Source organism: Schistocerca americana, chromosome 6, assembly GCF_021461395.2.
Source record: "Schistocerca americana isolate TAMUIC-IGC-003095 chromosome 6, iqSchAmer2.1, whole genome shotgun sequence".
NCBI classification, from domain to species: domain Eukaryota; kingdom Metazoa; phylum Arthropoda; class Insecta; order Orthoptera; family Acrididae; genus Schistocerca; species Schistocerca americana.
Window position 1 is genome coordinate 337,700,785 of NC_060124.1, and position 21,935 is coordinate 337,722,719.

At 42.4% G+C, this 21,935-nt stretch overlaps 1 protein-coding gene across 1 annotated transcript in view; it reads right to left on the bottom strand.

Annotated features, from left to right (window-relative positions):
* Positions 1 to 19,889, bottom strand: part of LOC124619915 (odorant receptor Or2-like) — a 45,328-nt gene extending 25,439 nt beyond the window's left edge. Inside the window, exons 1-2 of the mRNA XM_047146550.1 lie at positions 19,634 to 19,889; positions 18,597 to 18,696 (exon numbers count right to left, since the gene is read on the bottom strand). Coding sequence (XP_047002506.1) covers positions 18,597 to 18,696; positions 19,634 to 19,866 — 333 coding nt within the window. The 5' untranslated portion in view covers positions 19,867 to 19,889. The remainder of the gene's footprint in view (positions 1 to 18,596; positions 18,697 to 19,633) is intronic.
* Positions 19,890 to 21,935: the final 2,046 nt, after the last annotated feature.

A 21,935-nucleotide genomic window follows, 5' to 3' on the forward strand; every position in this document is an offset into this window, starting at 1 on the left:
GAGTGTTGTCCAGAAAGTAATGCACCGCATTTGTTCTTCAACAGTTCTTTGTGGAGCATAATAAGAATTACTCACATGAAAGAATGGTCTTTTATGTACAAAAACTATTTTTCCACGTAATCTCCTCCCCATTCTATGGCCTTTCTGCATAGCGAAACAAGGTAGTGTATGCCCTTTCAGTCCTTGCTCAGGTGGCGGATCCAGTTTTTCACAGTGTGAATCACCTCCTCATCGTCCGCAGAATGCATCCTTTAATTGCCCAAACAAGTGGAAGTCCGAGGGGTCTAGGTCAGGGCTGTCTGGTGTGACAGCCGTGGATGGTCTCCCCAACCGCTGCAAATCGTGGAGCTCAGCCGAACAGTCCTCTGATGATCTCACCCTCCGTGCCCAGCTACTAATTGTACTTCCGTCGGCAGCAGATACTCCATAGACTTTGCACATGCGTTTGTGAATATTACCCACACTTTCTTTCCCTGCAGTGAGAAATTCAATGACGGAACGTTGCTTGTAACGTTCATCGCCTACAGACGCCATTTTGAAACGGCCCTGTCTGTCGGAAATAACGGAAACTGGGCGCACTCACTCAGAGGACATCAAATAATACATACGCAACGTTTCGCATTCGTAGCATTGTTTTCGGCTGAAAAAGAAAATGCCTTGCATTATCTTGTGGGCAACCCTCGTATTTATTTGCTGTGAGATCTTTATACACCATTCCGGATACCTATGTAAGTAAAAATTGAAAATGTCATGCTACGGTCGGAGGTTCGAATCCTACCTCAGGCATCGATGTGGATGATGTCGTTAGTTTACTTAAGTTTACGTATTTCTAAGTCTAGGGGACTGATGACCTCAGATGTTAAGTCCCATAGTGCTTAGAGCCATTTTTTCAAAATGTCATTATGTATGGCCTGAATGCGACAACCTACATATCTTCAACTAAAAACGAAATAAAACGAAACTGAGATTAAGAAAAGAAATTAAAAAGCCAAGAAACAAAACTTTAAAAATCATGCCATTTTGTTTGGTCTCCATGTACGAGTATTTTTGCACGTCATCTGCACACACTATCTAAAAACCATTTAATCCTAAAGATCGTGTAATAGACAGCTTAGCCGCTTTTAATACACTTGCATTAGTATCTGGCAATTACCGAAAAATGGCATTAGCATCCCAGAACGCGTGACAAAGACATTGATGACATTAAGCGGACGTTCAACGAAATGTTCATGTATAACTATGTACGTGGGCGGGCGCGGAATGCTTACAGAATAGTGATCGTGATCTTGCACACGTGCATTGAACGGCGCTGTTCTGGAAATCACAAAAACAGAAATCACAACAAGCCCTAAGCTAGTTTTTAGACGACGTCACAGCCCTACGGGGCCACATGTAGTTCTAGATAGAGGTGAACGGGGCACGGATCATTTGATGCTCAAAGCAGCTGCTCCTTGGACTGCGCAGTCCGCGGTGTGGTGCCAGCAAAAGCGGGACCACCTCTAGTACCGGACCCAGTCGGAACGTTAAACAGTAATCTCTTCCTCCTCCGGAGACGGCTTGCATCCTCCTCGTGATACAAGCTTCGGATCTTGCTCTTTTCTGTTAGGTAACGGATGCCGACTGATAATTTCTGTTGCTAACGACTTGGCGAGGACATAGGCACTTGTCCCACAGTTCAGTTTTCTAGCTCGCACCGACTCCACACGTTCAGATTTTGTGAATTTTTACTTTGTTCTGGGGCTCCTTTATTTCAGAGTTAATAATGTTTGTGCACGATGATACACAGGAAACTTACTATCATGTGTAAAATGTAGATAATGGCATTTGTTATGAATATAAGGCGACATGTGGCACAGCGGCTTGATCGTCTGTACGATACAAATATCGTCAGCAGTTTCACTCTAAAAAAAGGCTCAAAGCTGTAGTACAGGCTTTTCAGAGGTGACTGCTTTTTCCCCATACAGAAGAAAACTTACTTTTTCCCGGACAATTCTGAAATTATTCTGCGAGCTAACAATATAGTTGGTTCAAATGGCTCTAAGCACTGAGGTCATCACTCACCTAGACTTAGAACTACTTAAACCTAACGAACCTAAGGACATCACACACATCCATGCCCGAGGCAGGATTCGAACCTGCGACGGTAGCAGTCGCGCGGTTCCAGACTGAAGCGCCTAGAACAAGTCGGCCACTGCGGCCGGCTAACAATGTAATTGCACTGTTATTTTGATTCGGAGCTACCAAAATAAATTACTAATAACGTGAGAGCTTGAAAGCGGTGCTTTAGACGTCGACTTCGAATTATTCACTTTTATGCGAATTGTTGATCGTTAAAGTAGCGCAAAGACGTTCCATATCCGGGTCTCTGAACTGCTAAGCATTCTATGGTCTTTGGCTAGCAAACTGATGGTGTATCTCTAGTCAACACCCTTGAGAGTATAATAGACTGACAAATAACGAAACTGCGTGGGAGAGTTTGGTGGAAGCAAGCAGCGCTGAGTGCTAGACAAAGGCATTCAATTATGTTATGTTTTCCGCCGGTGCTCTGTGTACTCCACTGATGTTCGTTCCGAGGGTCATTCCTGAAATGTGACCTAATTATTAAATTATTCAGCTGAAGAAAATATATACTAACAGCCGTAGTTTAATGTAATAATTGTTTGATGGGGCCACCCGTTTTGGTCCCTCATTTTCACCAACTTCAGGCCCCTATTTGCGAAACTACGGGAGTGAGTCGAATGAAAACGTTAAATGTTTTTTTTTAATATTATTTATTGTGCAGAAGTGGTACAAAGCTGTATCACTTTTCAACATAATCTCCCCTATGGTCAATGCAAGTCCTCCAGTCCTTACAATGTGCATAAATTCCTTTCGAAAATACTTCTTTTGGTAGTCCGCGCAATCAGTCATGCACCGCGTGGAGTGACTCTTCATCAGAACGGAACTTCTTTCCTCCCATTGCGTCTTTGAGTGTCCAAACATGTCGAATTCACTTGGGGCAAGGTCTGGTGAGTATGATGGATGAGGAAGACACTCAAAATGCAGGTCTGTGATTGTTGAAACCGTTGCACCGGCAGTGTGAGGCCTTTCATTGTCATGTTGCAAAAGGACACCTGCTGACAGCAATCCACGTCGCTTTGATTTGATTGCAGGCCGCAGATAATTTCGTCCCAAAAGAGAGTGAGCATATCCTTCCCTGCTGATGGTTCTGTTCGAAACTTCTTTGGTTTTGGTCATGAGGAATGGCGCCATTCCTTGCTCGCTCTCTTCCTTTCCGGTTGGTGGAAGTGAACCTAGGTTTCGTCCCCAGTAACGATTCTAGCAAGGAAGCCATCACCTTCTTGTTCAGAGTAACGAAGAAGTTCTTCACAAGCATCAACAAGTCGTTCTCCCATTTCAGGAGTCAGCTCCCGTGCCACCCATCTTCCAGACACTTTTTGAAACTGGACCACATCATGCACAATGTAGTGTGCTGACCCATGACTAATCTGTAAACACGCTGGAATGTCATTCAGTGTCACTCGGCGGTTGTCCTTCACTATGGCTTCAATTGCTGCAATGTTCTGTGAATTCACAATTCGTTGTGCCTGACCTGGACGAGGAGCATCTTCCACTTGCTGCTGTGACAAACGTGCATCGCCGTACTGGACCTTCATTCACCCGATGAATTTCAATAGGCTTCACACCTTCACTACGCAAAAACCGAATAACTGAGCGCTGACCTTCCCTGGTGCAAGTCGCAAGTGGGGCGGCCATCTTTATACTGATACTGCTACGGTATGTGTGCATTTGCACTATGCTGCCACCTACAGGCCATTCTGCACGCTCTTTGTAGCACGTTGATCAACTTACAGGATAACAGCGCGAAATTTCAATTTTTTATTACAAATTAAAGGTTTTCATTTGACTCACTCTCGTACATAAATCGTCTAACCGTTTGTGTTACTATAGGGACCACTACATCAACTGTTTTCCGTGGACTTTAAAAAAATTCTGGTCGACATGGAACACTTACTCCTTAGAAGTTTATGGAAACCAGGTGAATATGGTGGTTCGTATAATGACACAAACGAATGGATAACTTACATGGTTTCGTGTACAGGGGCCTCAAGATGCGTCAACGAGGCGCAGAAACTGATAGCTAAATATTGTTACTACATAAAATCACGGCTGTTGGTCTCTATTTTCTTCAAGTTTTTGACTCCCATTTCATTTACATAAGACAGAATTACAGATGCGAGAATTACGGTGAGATCGTAGCTTTACTGTAGCACATCGGCGTAATTTTTTGTTTGCAATGATTTCAGGTCTGTGGATGTATCTTCAGACGTGTTCAGAATTCATATCACTTGTTGAAAGACAGATATATTTTTCTATGTGCACGGAACGATATCGGTATTTCAGTTGTCCAGCCGTGAAATTACACTACGGTGTTCATCGCGTTCCCACTATTTTGGTATTGTCATAAGTATTCATCACCACTCAGGTCTATCATAAGTCAAATGCAGTTTCATTGTTGCCACTGCTTACTGAATTAGTTATTAACAATTCGTAATTTCACTAAACTGTTTTCGGTTTACTTGTATGTCTCAGGAAGCATTCATGAAATTTCCTCTTTCTTTTAATTTTTTTTTTTAATGATCGCATGTGCTCTTATAAGGTTACACTTTAATTCACCTGAGGACGGCTTACGTAAAAAAGATCTCTCTTAACGAAATACTTTGAAACTTTAAATGCTTACTGCATCCCGTTTAGTTAGCCAGTGTTGGCGAAGCTTCGAGTCTTGTTGCTGTTTCTGACTACATTCTACGCGGCTGTTATATTCCACGCTCTTTTCATGAATAGGCGTTAGGCTTTCAAGGTGAGGGTGCAACTCTTCATGGCTCGTGAGCAGTCTATATCGGAGGTCACAATCACATTTACTGATCGTGCCAGAAAGTTACTGTGTGTAAGCATAATCTTGTGTTCATTCAGATGGTCCTTCATGCCCCATTTTCCTACTGGTGCGCAATGAAAGCATTCTCTAGTTCAGAATATTTGAATTAAACAGAGATGAGTTAACGTTAATGGTTGTTACTGGGTAAAAATATTGCACAAAAGAGGAATATTTTCAGGATACTTCTCTGAAGACACATTTCTGACGTAGTCTCTTTGGTTCCAGAACAGAAGTAGGTGGCTTTCAAGCTCTCAATAGCCATAAGCCATCCGTAGCTGATTTGCAACACCCTCCTGAGAATAGTCGAAATTTTTAAGTTTCAACAAAACAACAGATAGACTGTCTGCAACTATCAATGAAGTAATACCTAATAACATTTTACCAATAACATTTTCCTTCCCATATAATCTTATGACTGACAGTTTACTCATAATCACTGGATAGTAATCAAGTCACGGCATACACGGTGTATTACAACCAATTGCCTGCTTCTTCATAGTACGTCCCAACTACAAACTGCTGTGTCTGCGAGAGAGCACCCTGTTTGGCCCTTTTTCTAATCTAAAATTAATCTACTCTGTGGGCGCAAGCAATAAAATTTACAGAAGGAGACGCATTCTCAAATACGATTAAGCTCACCGCAAGCACTGTTCGGTCTGGAGTGCTGCTCATCGTGCAGAACCGGTACCAGACTGTCAAGTGTCCGTCCACCATGGTAATGTGGTGTTGCATACATCTCACTCAGTTGTACGGAATTAGCGCAATAAGATGGATCGACCTGGTAATGTGATATAAGGGAGCTATCGTGTTTGGAAGTGCCTAAGACCGCACTGCGAATTAAGTTGCACAATTTGCTGTTGTATCAGTGTAGACTGTCTACAATGTCTACAAGGAATGGTGTACCATTGACACCCATGACAAGCATAGTAAGGAGTGTGGTCGTTATACGTTCGTAACTAATAATGATACGGTAGTAATTTATGTTGCCAGTGAATGCAAGTCTTTCGCAAACAGTTAAAAAGGGAACATTGCGAAGAGAACTTCATGGAATCCCATTTAAAGTCACATACTTCGCAAATGGTCGTTGCTCTCAGAGGAACATAAAGCTGCTTATATTCTATGGGGCAAACGACACAGAAACTCGACAGTAGCTGACTGGTGTCCTAATCGTGATTTTTCCTCTTTTCTGATAATGTAAAGCGTCGAGTGCGCCGATGCCCAATGGAGCGTTTAGTTCACGGTGTGTGGATAGTTGTGTTCACGCCTGCGATATTTACATGACGTTTATCCTACAATGATATGGGCCCACTCATTCAGATTACCGTGAACATGAGCCAGGATGTGTACGTTAATATTTGCGGTGACCTATTGATGCCCTTACTTCTGTATCTGTATCACAGGGAAGACCCAGAGTCGCGACGCTCTCTGGCGTGAAACTCGTTACTGTCTCACAGGTGAAGCGGCAATAGCACTCCAAGCCGTGGGCTAGAAGACGCTGACATGTGTCATAAGGATAATGTGCGTGTTATTTTTTTCTACTTAATTAACGAAATAATTGTTACACTTCCGCGTACCAAACGCTAGAAAATTACCTAGGGACATGAATTATCACGAAATAAATGTAGAAATAGCTGAATTTCACTGGTTCAATGACATAAGCTACAACTTACATACGAAGAAGTACTTTCGGGCCGGCCAGTGTGGCCGAGCGTTTCTAGTTACTACAGTCTGGAACCGCACGACCGCTACGGTCGCAGGTTCGAATTCTGCCTCGGGAATGGATGCGTCTGATGTCCTTAGGTTAGTTAGGTTTAAGTAGTTCTAAGTTCTAGGGGACTGATGACCTCAGATTTTAAGTCCCATAGTGCTCAGAGCCATTTGAACCATTAAGTACTTTCGAATATGTATGTAATTGCAGATTACCCTGCTAACATCAAGAGAATATAGATACATATTTCTTGCATTGAAGAATATACTTCTTTTGTTGTCTGTTCTTAGTATGATAGATACTTCCTCGACACGTAAAAAACATTTTACAGAGGCTAGTGTTTCGCCAATTCTTATACACTGCTGGCCACCGTAAATGCAACACCAAGAAAGACAAGAGGTAGCACAACAAGATTTATTTTGTAGATAACATGTTGACCAAGTATCAAATGATTACGTTTACAGACGTCTGTGACATGTGGTTCCTGCCAGAATCAGTAGCCAGAGTAGCCGCCATTGTTGGAGATCACCGCTGCCACACGTCTCGGCATTGAGTCAAAGAGACGTTGGATGTGTTCCTGGGGTACAGCAGCCCAAGCAGCTTCCACACGTTGCCAAAGTTCATCCGGTGTGGCAGCTGGGGATGTAATCTGGGTCACTCGTTGAGCAACCATGGACCACATGTTTTCTATCGGCGAAAAATCCGGAGAGCGAGCCGGCCAGGGAAGCAATTCAATCTGGTTATTGACGAAGAACCTTTGGACAATGCGTGCCACGTGTGGTCGCGCATTATCCTGTTGAAAAATGGCTGTGGCTGAGCCCTGAAGGTAAGGAAGGACAACTGGCTCCAGCACCTCGGATATGTAGCGCCGGCTATTTATAGTACTGGCAATGGGTACTAGAGGCGTGCGAGAGTAATATCCAATACCGCCCCATACCATAATACCCGGTGCAAGACCAGTGTGGCGGTGCATAATGCAGCTGTCCAGCATCCTCTCTCCACGGTGTCTCCACACTCGAATCCGACTATCGTGGTGCTGCAGACAGAAGCGTGCCTCGTCAGTAAAGACAACGTCATTCAATTCTGCCGTCCACATCCGTCTGTCATCACACCATTGGCGACGGAGACGTCTGTGGTTCTGCGTCAATGGTAGACGAAGCAATGGACGTCTTGCGGACAGACCACTCTGCTGTTAACGGCGTCGAATGGTACGCGCAGCACTGGATGATGCGTTACAGACGCAATGTGCTGTGCTATGGTTCGGGATGTCACTGAGCGATCCGTCACTGCCATGCACACAATTTGCCTATCAGCACGTGCAGTGGTGCACCGAGGTGAATGCGATCGACCACGTCGGTCCGTCGTACCCTCCTGCATCCAACGGTCACATATCCGCATTACAGTTGTTTGGTTTCGTCCAACACGACTAGCGATTTCTCTGTATGTTAATCCACACTCTCGGTAAGCCACTATCCTTCCTCTGTCGAACTCGGATACTTGATCAAAAGATGTTCGCTGTTGTCTACGAGGCATAACTGATCGTCTTGTGAAACAACCACAAGGTAAACACACGTGCCGAACGTACACTCGTCGAAATCGCCAAGCCTTAAATGGCGCTATGAGGCGGCGCCACAGGTGCGCGTGATGTGCGTCTGCGCTGAAATTCTAATAAGTTGCATATCTCATTGCTGCAAACCCATGGTGTAAATTTCACTTGATTCGGATGCTTCCTTCAGGGTGTTGCATTTACGGTGGCCAGCAGTGTACTTCCCTCGACTTTCTGATAAACTAATTTTTTGTAAATGTATTTACGTTTACTTCAGGACCGAATATATCGAAGATTGTTACCGTTCATGGCTGAAATATAACAAGAATCATCGAACAGGTTTCTCTTCTGTTGGGAAACAGTTTTATTGCTGTTTTACGTTTTATTATGAGGTCTGTGCGGTTTTCCTTTCAGCTACATAGTAGGCGGCTTATTTGGTACCTTAAATAAGGTAGGAACTACGTTTCGTTCTCGTTTAATGGGTTCCACATTCACTGATTTGGTTGGAAGCGGAGCGAAGATAACTTCGCGTTGTTGGGCTGATAGACGACGTCTTCCTACAGAAGGTCAGGTCTTCCGCAGTTCACTAGCCATTTTCTGTTCTTAAAAGTAAACGATACTCTTTCGTAAGTAACTATACGTTACCAGAGATTCGCAAATAAACTGTCATGTAATCTACCGTTTTATACCTCCTAGCATCCTCAGGAAACAAATGACTGACAAATGAACTGTCTTTTTTTAGTTATCATCAATTATGGCTCAACATACACTCCATATTGTAAAAAACGTTGTTAAAAATCAATGTAAACGATAGTACTGGAAGTAATCCAATACTGCACTAAGCAGAACCACTTGTCGGCCACTTGGCGCGTTGCTGTCACGGTGGGTGGCGAAATAGGAGACAGAGCGTCGCGACTGTTATGTTAGACTGTGTCTGTGTGCTGAATATGCCAAGGGCATTTTTTTTATACAAGATGAAAACAGCCAAGTTCGCAGGGTTGACGAACGCATAGGAACCCAGACTGTCCTGCTAAATCACTCAGTATAAGCCCTGTAAAATGGTCTTGGACTACTTTCAACAGCGAATTGAACGTAGCAACCCACATCTTCGCCATTAGGTAGCTGTGTGCGGTCGGGTTATCCATAAGTGGCCTCTACTAAATATGGTGTAACATATATAGAGCAAATATTTTCCATTTTTATTTTACACTAATTGACAAAAAAAGTGAAACACATAAAACATACGGTGAGATGTCAACGTAGCTTCGTATACGTATACATCATCGACGGAAGGAAAAGGAGATGCTGCGTACTCGTGTAAGACAACGTTACCAGTATCTAATTGTGGATATCTAATTGTACAGTTAGTGAAACTGGGCTATATCCAGATTTGTGGGACATTCTGATGTATTAATGGTCCGATGTTCGATTTTTGACTGCATGGGAACGTGTGGATTATGCGTAATCGTAGTCAAGGTTTTGGTCTACCACATACGACCGCCGCCATGAAGGATCACCATATCATCAGAGAACAACATAGTAACGGATTCCCTGCAACATTCTACATCATCCAGCACCACTGGTCGGAGATTAGGAGGAGCCGGACTAGGAATTTGACGTCCCATTCCTAGACTGCCGTCAACACAACAGCACAATGGGTCGCTTTGGGAGTGGTGCCGTAACCAGGGATCATGGACTGCCGATGAATCGCGTCGTATTGTGTTCAGCGATGAGTCCTGTGCTATCCCAGATGATTATCGTCAGCTTGCAAAGCGGTGACATAGGGAGAGGTCATACTCATCTAATGGTTTGGAGAGGCACAGCAGTTTTACGCCTGGCATCTTGGTGTGAGGAGCAATCGGGTATGACTTGTCACAGCAGGCAGTAATTGAGGAAACTCTAGTGGCACAATGGCACCTCACGACATTCCCTGTCAACAAGTGTTAATTGTCATGTGACTATTGTGATGCCATTTTCCAATACTATAATCTGCTAGATGTTGAGGCAATAAAGATCCCCGGAACTCTCCCTGATACAATATGCGTGGGTCTAGTTCAGACGCTAACCTCGTTACAGTGTGTGTATCTGGGATATGAAGGACGAGTTACAACTGTAAGCCAGCTTGTCTTAGGAGAGAATACAGTAGGTTTATGACACCCTTCTCAACCAAATCAGTGAATGAAACCAGGCCAAAGCGGGTGCTCAGCATATTCATAAGTGTGCTGGTACTGCCAAGTTCCATCTAAACCTGACTCGACATCTGATCATTCAGATAACTTGATAAATCCTTTGAAGCCATGAAACTCCTTCTCTGCTTCTGCGTGCTTCACATTTGAAGGAGATGTTCAAATTCTTAAAGTCCTTCAGTAATTTCAGATCTATAAATGGAAAATTTGTAATACTGGTATGAACAGACTGATTGATATTGTCCATCACGAGAGGACACCGATTCTTTATTAAAATGTACTAATAGCCAAAGAATCATAGGAAACTAGGAAGCTCAGTGACAGTTTATTGGGACATAAATGTAATCTACAAATTATTAGATGGGAGCCATTAATGTACACCACATATGATTAGATTGTTATTGCAACAAAACACCGACACTGTATCTCTCCAAGGGCCACACTGTATACACAATATCATAGTTCCAATATGGAGGGTACGCAAAATATTTAGAGATACAAATACGAGGAAAAGTGCTGCGTTCATCGTTTGCAGTTTACTATTAGAAGTAGTAATAGCCCATCAATTTACAGATGAAACTATGGCGCCACTAGAACTCACTAAGGGATTCCGACAGTTCAATTCACACACGAATCTACCGATGTGCTATGATACATAGACACATACTTCGGTAGTCGTATTTTTATCACGAGGTGATGAAGAAGCACAAGAACACTCGGAAATACTGCAAGGAACATCAACGTACGTTCCAATCTTACTATTGCCTCCTAATAGGGTTGAATGAGTGTATTATGACGAATAACGTTGATCAGATCGCGGAATTATCTGTTTCAATATTCGTAGACACTCCTGAATGTAACTGTTTTCTGCAAAATTCTGCTGCTGGACGGCTGACAGGTGCATCGCAGTATGTAAGTTAAATGGCGTGGTAGCTGTAAAAGTACTTCAAATTTGAAGTACACAGCGTACAATAGATTCTCCTGGTCAAATGAAATCTATCGTCGCGTCCAGCCGTTGTCAAATGGTGCCAAGAATTACACCAGTGCCGCACGGACATGGATGATGTCGGAAGCTATTGAGATCGATACTGACAATAAAGTCCAGGAAATCTCTCTGCGAGTTAAAATAACATCTATTGCAAGGAAATTTCCTGATGATGTGGACATTAAAACAGCTCCTCACGATTGGTTAAGTAATGAAAGAGCTGATTTCCATCGTTGGGCAACTGAACGTTTGGTAGTACGTACCGACCGTTGTGACATGTTAAAAAATGGTCTCATGTATCTGCGTCACTTTGTGGTGCCACATTCGGTACAAGTTACTGACATTCGTTAACAATGTGTAACTGTCTTTTTGAAGTCATCTCGTGGCAACTCCCTTACAGTTACAGTACATTAGATACGTTTAGCCGGATATATGGATGGCCCTTCTCATCATTTGCATGAAAGAATCTCTATCCGTCACACCAACCACCTACAGCGCGAAATAACTAAGTCAGGCAACCCAACGTGCAAATTTATCGAGATGAGATTTTCCCTGAGTTATAGGGGGCGTGTGACAAATTTTGTTGTGCAGGTAAGCTTTTCTTCATTTATAGCTGTCGACTTCTTTGATCGAACGATATGTATTTCACGTGACTACGGAAAGAGTCTTCTAATAGAACTTCAGTGGTAAAATATGTGTGGAATTTGATCATATAGGATTTAGTCGAATAGTAACAAAATAACAGGTGAAGACTTAGGGCAAATGTTTGCCCTACTGTACCAAATGTACGCAGACACGTAACTCAGATGCAGTTCGCGTGTTTATTATTGCGAGTGGCGTATGAAATGCTTAAAATGTTGACCTTCAGGACTGATACGGGCTATAAAACGAATCTGGACAGGCAATATTGTATTTCATCAGGATTTGCCTCACTACACACCTGTGTAGTACAGGCGCCCCCCCCCCTTTTTTTTTTTTTAAATTCCTCGTTTTAATTCCCTCCTTGCTTCCGCCTTCGAGATGTATTAAGTGTGTGAGCGCGAATGTCATTTTGTGTTTCCCGAACGACCAATCCAGTGGTCTGCATGAGATCTATTACGAAAGACCGTAAATATCTTCTCGGAATGGACAGAACATCCGTCATCTTTATACCAAATCCATTTCCTGTGACCGATGAGGTGGTTTCCAATGCGGTGGAGTATCTCTTAGGAAACGTCCAAGCTACAAGTTTATAGGCAAGTGCGTTATTTTCCCTCTCTTCTGCACCATTTCTTTCCATCTTCTTTCATGATTCTTAACCCAACTGAGAGTAATGATTAAATTATGCTCTGTGTAAAATTCTACCATGCAGCTTCCTCTTTCATTTTATTTCCCAAGTCGATATTCACCTACTATTTCCAATTTTTTCCTTTTCATGCTATCGAATTCCAGTCTGCGACGGTACCTAACGGTTGCTGCAGAGTAGTTGCTCTACCTAAAATCATCCCATATGAGAAAAATCTGCTGCGTCTTTACCTGTTGTTTCTCGTATCTTAGGTACTCGAGCCACGCACGGCCATTTTTAAAAAGGAGAGCTTGGTGTAGTCTTACCGTCCAGCCACGTGCATCTGCTTTCATGTCCCGCAGTTAATTCTATGTGAAAGAAAGCTGCAGCTGTGATCCTGCAGTCATATAGCCTATGCATTGGCTAGAATTGCGAATTAATAAAATACACAAAAATACAAAATAAAATGAAGAATTTAATAACAAGAGTTCTCTTTTAATGCCTGTAATTGATGTAGATGTCAATACTTATATTGAGTAACGTTCATTCAAGAAAGGACATGTAAAATAAACGGAAAGTGGTCCTACCACATTCATTTAAAAACAGACCAAAGTTCCCTTATCAAATGCAGTGAAGTTACGTTTAGAGCGATACGAGAATGGTAGCAAAATCCCCAAATTAGTCATTGAAGACTTGCGAAAACTAAGTCCGTTTCGTGACCACAGTACACGAAAGATTCATCAGCTTCAAACAGTTCAGAGTTCAATGTGATGATTTAGTAACTAATACACATTATGCGAAGAATAGTGACTCATACGGTGTTTATTCTCAGTTTTGTAAATCAAGCTCCGAAAGTTCAGAGTCCCAATCTGAAGCACATTCAGACCTTTCGAAATGTAAGGTGCTTTGGGAGTTTAAGTTTGGTAACGGCCTTTCAGCGTCGAGAACCAATCACCTAGACGGCTGAAACACGCACATAGGTCTGTCTTCTTCCAGAACTCACCACAAGCAGACCAGAATCGCTCGGTTGAGCTCTTCTTTCGCTCCAGTAGTGTCCGACAAGTGTCTTCTCTTCCGTTGGCTAAAGGACATGACCACCAAAAATTCATCATCCTTAAGCTCTACAGACACGATTTGATTAAAGTTGACCATTTCTCAGACTAAACTTATATGTTACAACAATATTTATATAAAGAAATGTCATAAACTTTCTGTTACCCTCAGATCATTTACTACAAATGTAAGTCGTAGTTGATTCATAAATAAATACACCAGCATTCTTGCGCATGTGTGCTCACGATAAATGACAACACATTGTCCCTATTTATCGTTAAAACAGGTATTTATGCCTTCTTGACGGAAGCATCTATTGGTTCTCTTTTCTGTCGTGGTGTCCGCTAAAACATGCGATTGGTCACTTACAAATTAGCACAGGTTTTTAACAGCACTTGAAATCAATATTTGAAGAAAGTTACAGATAAAATAGTAAACTGTTCATTAAATAACTACACATGTACAACAAAGTGAGATATTGATGCTGTCTTCATTTACTGTGTTTGTGATAAACATTTGCGTAATGGAACAGATACAAAAACGTCATAAATCCACAATAAAGTCGATACAGTTACATAGATTTCAGGGATCATAGCTATAGTCGAATGCTATCATCTGAGATACATGCGATTCTTCAGTTTCTCCTGGCGTATTTCTTGCTCGAACAGTCCACGGGTATACTGCCGGTCCATAGTGTCCAACGGGCACAGTATTTCGGAGATCACACATGTCGCCATGGTCAGGTGCGCTGACGAACTGTTCCTGAAGGCGGTCATGGAGCAGAGGAAATTTAAGACGGCCGCCCGCCCTCAGGAGCTCAGTTCGTCAGTCAACCTAACGATGGCGACATGTCTGATCTCCAAATTATTCTGGCAGTTGGGCACTCTGGGCCGGCAGTACACCCGTGGACTGTTCGATCTGAGATACAGTCTGTTGAAATTACATGTTGTTGCTGTTGTGGCCTTCAGACTGGTTTGATGCAGCTCTCCATGCTACTCTATCCTGTGCAAGCTTCTTCATCTCCCAGTACCTACTGCAACCTACATCCTTCTGAATCTGCTTAGTGTAATCATCTCTTGGTCTCCCTCTACGATTTTTACCCTCCACGCTGCCCTCCAATACTAAATTGGTGATCCCTTGACGCCTCAGAACATGTCCTACCAACCGATCCCTTCTTCTGGTCAAGTTGTGCCACAAACTTCTCTTCTCCCCAATCCTATTCAATACTTCCTCATTAGTTATGTGATCTACCCATCTAATCTTCAGCATTCTTCTGTAGCACCACATTTCGAAAGCTTCTATTCTCTTCTTGTCCAAACTATTTATCGTCCATGTTTCACTTCCATACATGGCTACACTCCATACAAATACTTTCAGAAACGATTCCTGACACTTAAATCTATACTCGATGTTAACAAATTTCTCTTCTTCAGAAACGCTTTACTTGCCATTGCCAGTCTACATTTTATGTCCTCTCTACTTCGACCAACAGCAATTATTTTGCTCCCCAAATAGCAAAACTCCTTCACCATTCCAAGTGTCTCATCCCCTAATCTAATTCCCTCAGCATCACCCGACTTAACTCGACCACATTCCATTATCCTCGTTTTGCTTTTGTTGATGTTCATCTTATATCCTCCTTTCAAGACACTGTCCATTCCATTAAACTGCTTTTCCAAGTCCTTTGCTGTCTCTGACAGAATTACAATGTCATCGGCGAACCTCAAAGTTTTTATTTCTTCTCCATGGATTTTAATACCTACTCCGAATTTTTCTTTTGTTTCCTTTACTGCTTGCTCAATATAGAGATAGAATAACATCGGGGAGAGGCTACAACCCTGTCTTACTCCCTTCCCAACCACTGCTTCCGTTTCATGTCCCTCGACTCTTATAACTGCCATCTGGTTTCTGTACAAATTGTAAATAGCCTTTCGCTCCCTGTATTTTACCCGTGCCACCTTTAGAATTTGAAAGAGAGTATTCCAAACAACATTGTCAAAAGCTTTCTCTAAGTCTGCAATTGCTAGAAACGTAATCACATACAGTGATTAAAAGTTGTTAATTCGGAGGTTCATAGTGTAAATGTTTATTCACTGTGAAATATTAACCTCTGAGGTTTTAATGATATTGAAATACTGTTGTGTCACTGGATGCGCCTCATTTTTCTGAGATGGGAGATGTATTCAGATTTGCACTAATATTTGACTGTGTGAGTTATTGACGAATCTCAAAGAGCTGTAACTTAGACATGTTTAAGACTGTCTGCCACTCCGCCATTTTTGAAGCGCCTCCTGTACAAAGGGGTTGTGAGTGACAGCTGTACAAATTCCCAGCTTCGGGATTCCTCATTTCTAGCGACGTTGCTAGTCTTTGTACCTGATCTCGTTCATACCGTTCACTTAGCAGGAAGCCGGTATTGGCGCGGCGCCTCTTGAGATCTGGGCCACTGGTCTTCACCTGTACAACAAATTCATCTTACCTCGTACCAACAGTGGGTAGCAGATTATCTCGTCTAAATAGCAGCAATGTTAGAAGTCTCTCATCGCAATTAAATTTCCATCTGCTTTAAATATCTGTTCAATTCCCTTTACACCATCACACATATCTTCAATTCCTTCATCTGCGGAGCTAGTTGGCATGCGAGGTGCGACAATAATGTAATGAGACTGACGTGAAAAAAAAAAGTTGCTTACCGTTTTAGCCAAGTTTAGTGTTGTCTCCTTCAAAGTAGTTCCCTTCTAATTGCACACACTTTTTCCATCGCTTCTGCCATTGATGGTAACATTTCTGCAACTCATCTTCTGTAAGATCATCCAATACACTCGTCACAGCTTTTTGGACATCTTGTGTTGTTTGAAAATGGTGTCCCTTGATCGCCGTTTTGACTCTTGGAAATAGAAAAAAGTCGCAAGGAACGATATCTGGTGAATAAGGTGGCTCTGGTAGTACTGAAATTTGTTTTCAGGTTAAAAATTGCTGTACTGACAGAACAGTATGGGATGGCTAATTATCGTGATTTTTCTCATACCAAGATCTTCAGTTATTATTACATGAACCGTTTCTCGATTGATGTTCAGTTCTTCTGCAATCATTTTCGCGGATAATCTCCGATCAGATCGTAGGAGTTCACGCACCCTGGCCAAGTTGACAACCGTCCGTGAAGTTGATGATCGTCCACTGCGGTCTTCATATTCAACATTCGTTATGCTTTCACTAAAAATTTTATGCCAATGAAAATCTTGAGCTCTTGACATAACCTCCTCTCCAAAAGCCTCTGAAGCTTACCGTAAGTTGTCGTCGTGTTTTCACCCAATTTTACGCAAAAAGCAATGACATACAGTTGCGCAATATTATGCAGTTCCATTTCCGTGATGAGAGACACAAAAACGTGTTAACATATTACAGCACAACTCACGACTGAGCGGTTACATCGATGTGCCACTGGGACTAGAAGCAGCTTATAGACCAAAGTCAAAATTATTGTACCTACTCAAATCTTCATGGTTGCCACATCTTGCAAAGAAAATCAGTCTCATTACCTTATTGTCGCACCTCGTATATATGTGTGGTGGGTGTTGGTTTCGTGTCTGTCTTGGCTACGATAGTACTTTCACTATGCTGTTCATAGTAGTTTACCTGTATACCTATATTCCTATTCATTATTAGATCTACTCCTGCATTACTGCTATTTGATTATGTGTTTACAAACATGCACTCATGTGACCAGAAGTCCTACTCCACTTATCATCGAATTTCACCTACCTCCCATCACATCTAGCTTCAATCTACCCATTTCCATTATAAATTTTCTAACTTACCAGCCCAGTTAAGGGATCTAACATTCCACGCTCCACTCCATAGAATGCCAATGTTATTTCTCCTGATAACAAAATACTTCTGAGTGGTTCCCACCCATAATTGGAACAGAGGAATATTTTAGCTCACGAATATTTTAGCAAAGAGGATGCCATCATTACTTAACCGTACAGTAGAACAGCACGTCCTCAGGGAATATAAGGCTGTAGTTTCCCCTTGCTTTCAGCTGTTCACAGTACCAGCACAGCAAGGTCATGGTGGCTCATGTCACAAGGCTACAGGAGTCAGTCGTTCTGACTGTTGCTCCTACAACCACTGAGAAGGCTGCTGCCCCGCTTCAGGAACCACGCATTTGTCTTGCGTCTCAACTGATATCCCTCCGTTGTAGTTGGACCTAAGGCACGACTATGTGTATAATCGAGGCACAGAATCCTCCTCACCACAGCAAGGGCATGGTTCACACGGGTGCTTAAGACCATCAACTCTCGCAATTTATGTAAATGACGTAATGGGTAACGTTGGAAGTTATGCGGGGATTTTCTCAGGTGATGCTGTTATATACAGAAAAATTGCAAGTTCTTCAGATGATAGATAGTTGATGTAGGTGTTAACAGTTAACCCTCAACATAAACGTATACAACATATTGCGCATAAATATAAGGAAGAATAGTCATTAAGAAATTATTAGGTAGCAGAAGAGTCATTGAAAGCAGTCAAGTCCATTAAACAACAGGTATTGCGTGTACGAAGTATTCCAAATACAACGATCATTCAAAACTAGTCGAGGTAAGGAAGATGTCACACTAAGATTCATTGAAAGAATCCTCGGGAAGCATAGTTCACCGACGAAAAAGTTAGCTACAAAACCCTCGTTCGAAGTTGGGTGTCCATCTTTCAGCTATGTCCCAAACAAACGTCTTTCATTATAATTTTATATTTGGTGTCAATGGAGCATATTCAACACAGGATACATACAGTAGCTCAGGATTAAAGGTCGGCTGTATATGATTTGTTGTTTTTGGTTAATTCCACAGTTTGAACTGAACTGCGTGGAAATATTTTCAGTCAAAAACATTGCAGGCGTTAGACTAAAAGTACTCACCTTGGCGACCTGGTAGAGTTGGAAGCAAACAGAAATACCGATGGAGAGACTCTGTCCCAGCAGAATGCTGCCCAGACATCTTTGAAGCAGCTCAACATTCCTGCACAAACCACATTAAAGCCACATTACTCACCGATGAGCGCTACAGGGAAACAAAGTAAATGTCACAAACTCATATGAACTATTATCTGTATCATAAAACTCTAGTACTTAACGTCTTTCATGGAGAACTGAATCCTTCTTAGTCTGCCATATACAAAGATTTATGAACGTTTGTAGAACTTCTAAATAGTCACTAAAATTAAGTTAATCTTTGAGGATCAACTGACTGTGTACAAGCCGTAAGAGGTGAAGACTGCTGTAATGAATGCTAAAAGAAACGCCATTTTCTTCATTAAATTTAGAAAAAGGCCTTCCTGCGAGATCAGACAGTGAAGAATCGTGCAACACAGTGCAAAAGTGAGAAGAAGTACTAGAATTCACTGGAGCGAAAGAAGGCAATATAAGGACGCGGGTGAGTTAGAAAGAAAGAGAATTAAAGAGTTTCGGAAAATATGTTTTATATATTGTGAAATTTCGTCTCTTACAGGGAATGCTTCTACTCTCATGATTGACAAACGTAAGTAGGTTGAAGCGAATTGGAAGGCTCCACAAACACGCTTCTATCTGTGTACTCTTCTGCTACGATTCTCCCAAGTCAGGAGCAATAGGACAATACATTCCCCAGTCAACTGTAGCACCCATTCAAGTAGCTTGTTATCATCCCGTGTCAATATACTCCGTTTGATTGCCTCTGTCAACTACCAAAAAGATACGGTGGGGGCACAAGCCATCTGGCAGTAGTTGCACGCCATTTCAATGGCAGTCCTTCAGTGTGACTGAATGCAACCCTTTGATAAGGCGTGTCCATAGTAAGGGCACACCAGAGACACGTAAATGCAGAGGAATTTGTATACACCAGCAGATGGTGGCAGAGTGATTACAAAGGAAATTTACAATACGTATAATTTATCTGCACTGCATTGTTCTAGTCGTACCTGATAATGGCTTGATGATGAAGTATGTTCTTCTGCAGTCGGTAGTAGACATCACTGGTACTGAAAGGGTGACACGGCCGTACACCGTCCACCGACTCTGCTTTGTCTAGCAACGAGTATGGTTTCTCGGTAACGTTGTTACAGTTGATAATATTTCTGCTCAGCAGGGTCAGTTGCATTCGCAGTTGGACTATAAGGCTGGCGTTGAACGCGTCGGCGGCGAAGTTGGCCATAATGGTGTGTAGGGTGATGAAACAGCAGTAGACGGCAGTAGCGACGTACGCGACTGGCCGGGTGACGTCATAGGGCAGGGCCAGGACGAAGGGTAGGCCGGTCTCGCTGGCGGGCGCCGTTAGCCACACGCAGCACTCGGCCAGCCCGAAGGCCAGGTAGAGCAGCATCACAACGCGCATGCGCCGGCTGCCGGCCCGCAGAAAAGCCACGTCCTCCGCGCTGGCGAACTGCCCGAAGTCGCGGCCCACCTGCAAACGACAAGTAGCTAAGGCCGGTATTACACTATCAAATTTCTGTGTCCAATATCTTTGTCAAAGATATTTGATGGTGTAATAGGGAACTTTGTCAAATGTCGTCCAATGTTTGATCAAATCTAGGGCCTCGCTGTAGATCTGATCAAAGAAGTCGTTTGTGTTCTGTTCACTGCAATGTGACATGTTACCACATGGAGCGCTAGCATCGCTGCAGCATTCTGTCGTCTGTGGTGTTTTAATAAACATTGCCGGTAAATACAACTGGTGTGTGCCAACAACTACAAAATTGATAGAGATGTATGAAGCTGATGAGGCGCTTTACAACGTGAGGCACGCTGAATAAAAAAATAGATTAAGAAGATTGGATACCTGACTGGACCTAACCTAACCTAACCTGACCTAGCCTAACCTAACCTAACCCTCTCCTGTAGCAAGGAATCGGTGTGTTACAGTGAGCCTGTCTTCTGCAGATGCAGCAGATCTTAAGTGAATATTGTGCTTTGTGATATGAGGATACACTTCATTGAGCACATACAGAAATGTATGCTCATCCATTCTTAAGTAATTGATGTACGACTTGACGTCCTCCACTATACGTTCACGTAACCAGTTTTGTTGAATGCTTTTATCGTGTCGTCGTAAAACCCACGCCTTCACCCAGGTATGTTTACTTTTTTTTTCCCCCACTTCTCATCCACATGTGCACACAGTGCAATTGTGGTACATGCAACTGCTGCAGTTAATAACAAGTTGTTGTTGTCAGCCATCCTGTACTTTGATGTGAAATATGATGACAGTATAATACCCCTTCTAGCGCTACATCAAAGATCTTTGTCAAATATATTTGATGGAATATTTGATCACATCTTTGATCAAATGTTTGACAAAGAAATTTGATAGTGTAATACCGGCCTAATAAGTGGTCCGTTAACGTGAACACGTACTGTACAACGAAATGATTAAATACGAGAGATAATCTTAAAGTTTTCATTATAATCTCGATTAAATTGTATTGTAGACATACAAATAATAAAACCGTAAATCCGTCGTGTATATCTTTTTATTTCAAGAAGATAATTTACAAACGTTCTAGATGAATTTTGATGGGGGTTTCCACAGGTGACAAGCGCAGTATGAGGCAACTTACAAGCTTCACCTCCTCAGAATCTGATCGCGGGAAAAGAGGATATTGTGATCCAAAATTTTGTCTAAAACCATCATGTCTGTCTGTCTGTTTGAACACGCTAATCTCCAAAACTACTAAACGAATTTTCATTGGTGTCTCACAGGTAACGTGAGCGTAACTTGGGGAAACATATAGGCCTTATTTTATCAAAATCGGATCACAGAAAGAAGATATCGTAGTTGAATATTTTATTAACGCGGAAGTGTCTTTGTTACCTTTATATGACTAAACTGCTGAACCTATTTCAATGGCAGTGTGTATCGAGATCTCTAGAACCCCGAGGGAGAACGTAGGCTGTATTGGAAAGTAAAATAAAGGAAAGTAGAGAAAAAATGGTTCAAATGGCTTTGAGCACTATGGGACTTAACGTCTGAGGTCATCAGTCCCCTAGAACTTAGAACTACTTAAACCTAACTAACCTAAGGACATCACACACATCCATGCCCACGGCAGGATTCGAACCTGCGACTATAGCGGTCGCGTGGTTCCAGACTGTAATGCCTAGAACCGCTCGGTCACTACGGCCGGCGAAAGTAGACACTTAAAAGTATTAAGTAGGGGATAAAATACAATTTTTTTTTTTGCATCAGTGAAAGCAAACCCTGTGAAAAGCTTCTAGTGTGTCATG